The following is a 5661-nucleotide window of genomic DNA, read 5'->3' as shown; positions in this document are numbered from 1 at the left end:
GGTCTGTTAATATTTTCCTCCTTTTATTTCTAAAATTGAAAAAAAAAAACAAACAAAAAAAAAAACAGTCCAAGCTGCACCTGGGGGACGGGTTGAGACAACATACCCACTTTTGATTTTCCAGACTTTGCGCCTGGAACTGTAAAATAATGGGTGAAAGGCGAAGGCCCACGGGAGAAAGACGGCTTACCAGAAACAATAACGGCTTACATGGATTTCTGAAAACAAAAAGTCAGGTCACCTCGACTACATGAGCACACGCACAGAGCTTTTCTCCCACCTGCAGGACGCTCTTCATTAAATCCCGCCACGTCTTGTCCACCGCCGTGAAGCGCCGGCCTTCCTCGGGCATCTGCGACATGATGTCGGGGGAGCTGAAGATGGGCTCCAGGTACAGCCACGTGGCCTGGACCTTGAGCCACTCGTCCAGGATCTCCTGCAGCAGCAGCAGCTTGCCCTCCCACTCCCTGCAGAGATACAAGGGCCATGGTCAGCCGCAGAGCCACTTCCAGGGAACTGAGCCTGTCCGCGTGCATGGTGGCTACTGCAGTCTCCTGCATGTGCTCAACAAGGAATCATGTGACTGCCTCAACAGACCTGTCTCTAAAATAGTAACGGTGCATACATGCATACACACATGTGAGGGCAGACACACCCATCCACATGGCTGCTCTGCACATATGCCCGAAGAGCACACCTACAGAGGTGTTGGTGGTATAGTGGTTAGCACAGCTGCCTTCCAGCAGAGCACGCCTTTCCAGCACCCGGTCTACTGCGAGAAGTTCCAACTTCTCACATGAGATGCCGGGGACAGTAAACTGCTCTCGGTGAAGGCTCACTGGACTTCTAAGGACGTGTCGTTCCACCCAAGACTCATATATTTCCTCTAACATTCTTTTTCTTCCCCTTTAATGTGAGCACATGAGAAGCTTCATTTCTAGGACGAAATATTTTAACTTGTAGGCTGTAACTTACAGGATGCAATATTCCTAAGTATATTAGAGTGGCATTTGTGAGAAGGAAGCATATTTCACATTACAGTATGTTATGAGTTCATTTCTAAACACAGAAAACAAACAATGACAATTTCCCTAAGAGCAAATATTATAATCACTCCATCAGCTAATTATTTTACAGTACAGCTCTTATGTCTCTGTATTTTCTCCATCCTGATGGCCCTGTGGCAGAGTCCACTGAAATATTTACTTGGTGTAGGGGAGATCAAGGCACCGAGAGGGGTGCGCCAGGCTCGGGTTCACCCAGCTAATGAACAAGAGCCTGGATTTAAACCCAGACAGCTGTAATCACTCGGCTCTTAGACATAGGCTAGCCATAGAGATAAAACTATATCTAACAGCAACCGGCCCTAGAGGTGGGATAGCTTTATGTGCTTATTACCACATTATTTAATTAAAAGTGGTGATCTGATATTTTAGGTCAGTAAAAGAAAAACATGTCAACAGTTTTGCAAGTTACTGAGCATTTTCAAACGCCTTTCGAAAGTTTTTTTTTCAGTGTCTGCCAGTGAATTCATTAGACTTTTTTTTGTGCATGAAGACACGAGCACCTCTGCTTTCTTCTGGTGCTCTTCTGTATTCCTCGAGTCCCTGTCTGGTGCAGGGGATTTCCCTCTATGCACAGTCCCTAAAAGAAATACAGAAGCACCTAGATAAGCCACTTGCAGGTAGTGTGTTTTCTCTGAGACCCACGCGGCTGCAGTGCGGCAGAGGCAGGACCCAAAACAGAGAATGGGCCGGTTCCTGTCAGTGTGTGTTCTGTGGGTCCTCAGGGCAGAACCAGACGCAGAGACAGCCAAGTAGCCAGCCCTCCCTGGCCCATGCAGATTCTCACAGAAGACAGCGCAGTAGTCTGTTTTTTAAGGTAAAATACAAACTGCTTGTTACAAAAACTGAGAACACTGACAGACAGGACAAAAATGTAATATCAGTGTCAGTGTCTGCTGCTTCAGAGTGCAGGTGAAAATGACAGCTTCACTCTCTTGCGCTTTTTAGCCTTCATGAATATAAGCAGAAAGTACAACAGGTATTTAGGGCACGCCTCTGAACTTGTATTTGGAAAATGACATTTTCAGCTCTAGTTTTAGAATTTATATATCTTTACAAAGATACTCTTGTAATCTTTATAAAGATACTTGTGTACTCTTTCAAAAGCACTTCCGACAATGAACTATTTCAAACATTGTGAGGTGCAAAAGAAAACCTCACATTTCTCAAAAGAAACCTCACATTCAATAATTCTGTAACGTGGTACAAGCACTACCATATCACCTTACCTTATTTGTTTTTCATAAGGCTTAATGAAAGGAGATCCCCGCATCGTCTGTGTTTTGACAATGTGGTCATCCAACAGCATCTGAATTTCATCAACTGCCGACAGGATGTACGTCCCACTCTCCCTGTAAGGAAGAATGACAAATTCCATCCCGTCCCACTCGGTGATCATCTTCTCCATGGCCTTCTCAAGAGAATATTCCTTGCTGGCCGCTTCACTGATACCCTCAAACTTGTCGAGGTACGGCTCGAGATTCAGGTCTATGAAGGAGAAGACAGTGGAGTCGTCGGCGGGCTGCAGCGGGTAGCCCACGATGGCGGACATGGCCTCCCAGTGCCTGGGCCGCAGGCCGGGGTTGCAGATCACCTGCACCAGGGGGATGTACTGCTTGAAGTCCTCCACCTTGGATCTGACTTTCTTGGTCATGGCCAAGGCGTTTGGAGAATCGTGGAAGATCTTCTCTAGCTTATAGAGGCCTCTCCAGTAATTCCCCACATCCGCCTCTACCTGGTCAGGGTTCACCTTGTGGTAGGGCCCTTCTGTCCACGCTTTGTACTTGTTGCTGAACTCGACGGTCGTTTCGTAGAGACGGAGGTACGGATTCAAACCATCTTGGATTTTTTTCCGTTGAGGATATATTGAGGGCAGCCAGCCAAAGGCCTCTTCTTCGGCATTGAATTGCAGGATCTGAAAAGATGGGTATTAAATGTATTGTTTTGAGTGTAAAACTGAAAGTCAAGTTTTAAGAATATCTATTTCAATGTGAATCAGACAGCCCTCAGACAGCCCTAAAATTAAACTTTAATAAATCTAGAAACATTGAATAGTAATGTTTCCTGTTTTTCTCCTATTTAAACTGACAAATCAAAACTGTATATAGTTAGGGTGTACAATAGTGTTTTGAAATCTGCATGCATTCTGGAAAGAAGATACCAAGCCAATTAACATAGGTATCCCCTTGCACACCTTTTCTGTGATTGGAAAGCTTCACATCCTCTCAGCTACGTTCAAGTACACAAAAAGCCGTTTTAAACGATAATCACCATGTTGCACAATACATCTCTTAAACTTACAGTGGTACCTCGGTTCACAAACTGAGTTCTTTCCTGGATTCTGGTTGCAAGCTGAACTGGATGAGAACCGAATCAAATTCAGCGCTTAGGGGCACTGTTGACTTTACAGGGAAATTTGATTGGGTTCTCATCCAGTTCAGTCTGCAAACAGAATTGTGGAGAGACTTAAGTTTGTGAACTGAGGCACCACCGTACACCGTACTGCTTCTATGTAATGGAAATTTCACATCCTTGGACCAACGCCCTCCCGACCCTGCTTCCCTTCTGGCACCCAGTGACCACCACACCCCTTCCCCGCCTAGGACTTTGACTCTTTTAGGTCCCATGTATTAATGAGCACAGGTCAAACGTGCACTTTTGGGCCAGACTTATTTCATCCAACACATCTAGGCTCATCCGTACTGTCGCAATGACTGAATTTACTTTTTAAAAAGGCCGAATAGGCCTCTATTTCTTTTTTTTTTTAATTACAGTTGCCAACAATGTTTGGTCACATTAATTAAAACAATCAAAGAAATTTGTATTTATGGCGAAGTTTTTGCCCACCAAGATACAGTGAGAATCTAGCTTCACTCATTAAAGGAATGTAAGTACTTTGAATAAACATAGTATTGTGTTACAGACTGTGGAAAATAGAAAAGAAGTATTATATTGTAAAGCCCAATTCCTAAGAGTTGGTAATCCCGCTCAGGGGAAGGGATAGAGAGGTGGGAATTTCAGCAGCGGTTGTTCAGTAATCTAAAGTATCAGCAGTGATGGTAAGATCAGCAGCAGCAGCAGCATTCATAATATAAAATGAAGAGTCTGTGCACATGTGTGCTTCTATATCTAAAGCTGCCACTTGGACAGGGGACAGTGCTGAAACGGTGCAGTCCCAGGTACTTCTGTGGAGAAGATGTAACAGCATTTGGTCTGAAAGATGAGCAGGACAAGAAGAGGCAAAGGAAGTTGTGCTCTTCCCTTAGTTTCCATGTGAAATGTGTGAGGGTGAGGTTGGTCCACAGGAGGAATCTATAGCTTTGGAGCGTAAGCATTATCAATTATGCACAAGTTACTTAAAATTTTAATGGCCTCAGTTTAAAAACAGTTTATTTTTATTTTCTCAATGTGTGTTGGCGTATTTGTGATTATTATAAACTATTCACCAGTACTCGGGAGGCTGAGGCAGGAGGATGGTTGCAACTTCGAGACCAGCCGGGGCTACAAAGTGAGCTCAAGGCCAGCCTGAACTGCATAGCAAGACCCTGTCTCAAAAAGACCAAAAAAAAAAAAAAAAAGAAGAAGATATAAACTATTCAATTACCTGGCCAGATATTAAAACCTTTCAACGTAAGAGAAATGTGGGGCATCTTACTATAGTATGTTTCCATATTTCCCCTTTTTATATAAAATGTAATTAAAACTTTCAGACACTACATATGGCAAAAGGTCAAGCTTTCACTCTTTTGGCTCCTCCTAATGCGAAAGCTAATTTCTGAAACAGCAGGACTGGGAACATAGTGGCGGATAGAGAAAATACTGGCTCCAACTTTAAGACACAGCTGAAATATCTAAGCAGGCTTCCACGAACATCCATTCCACTGTGATTTGCCTGTTACTGGTCAAACCATGGTCCCAACTATCAGGGCAGAACCATGATGCAGCTGATTTAAAGATACAAATAAAAACGGAGACACAGGCCGAGATACAGCTGTGTCTTAAAGAGGAAGGTCCCCGAGATGCACCAATACCGATGGAAACAGCCTCGCCGCTCCCGTATGAAGCACGTCTAGAAGGGTCTATTTGTGTTGTTTCTATTATCTATAATTACACATAGCCAATGTGTTTTACGTATTATTACAAACACCCAATGTGTTTGCCTTGCAGAAACAGACTGAAGCAGAAGCAATGAAGGCAATGTTTCCCCAGGAACAATGAAGGCAATGTTTCCCCAGGAACTAGCTCATCCCCCGAAGCCCGTTCACAGCGGACCTTGTCTGCGGCCGCGTCCAGCTTGGTGTTCAGCGCCTGCGCTTTCTTCAGGTAGCGCTGCATGTCCTGCAGGTCCCCGAAGCTGTAGAACTCCTCGGCCTGCTTGGCATAGCTCTCCAGCTCCTCCACAAACCGCTCGCACCGCAGCTAAGAAAAACAGCGCTGTGGTTAATGTTGAGAAATTAAAATCCCTAGGCCTCAAGAGAAAATGTAAATATTCCTTGAGGATTAGCAGAATGATTACTGTACTTTGTCACCAGCAAAACAACCAGAGAGCTGATCTGGACGAGGTCTGAGATCTAAAACCCACACAGAACTTTTAAGT

At 44.3% G+C, this 5661-nt stretch overlaps 1 protein-coding gene across 2 annotated transcripts in view; it reads right to left on the bottom strand.

Annotated features, from left to right (window-relative positions):
* The window catches only part of Dnah7 (dynein, axonemal, heavy chain 7), a 236519-nt gene that overhangs the window by 167920 nt on the left and 62938 nt on the right, over positions 1–5661 (bottom strand). For both annotated transcript variants that reach the window (XR_001233192.1, XM_005373280.2), the window contains 3 exons: positions 5337–5483; positions 2294–2979; positions 281–467 (listed from right to left, as the gene is read on the bottom strand). Coding sequence is in view for 1 of the 2 variants with exons in the window: in XM_005373280.2 (XP_005373337.1) it covers positions 281–467; positions 2294–2979; positions 5337–5483 (1020 nt within the window). In the remaining variant the exon portion in view is untranslated. The remainder of the gene's footprint in view (positions 1–280; positions 468–2293; positions 2980–5336; positions 5484–5661) is intronic.

The sequence above is a fragment of the Chinchilla lanigera genome, unplaced genomic scaffold (genome assembly GCF_000276665.1).
Source record: "Chinchilla lanigera isolate Chin_1 unplaced genomic scaffold, ChiLan1.0 scaffold00002, whole genome shotgun sequence".
NCBI classification, from domain to species: Eukaryota; Metazoa; Chordata; class Mammalia; order Rodentia; family Chinchillidae; genus Chinchilla; species Chinchilla lanigera.
Note: the sequence above shows the minus strand (reverse complement) of the source record. Positions and strands in the feature narration are given on the sequence as shown.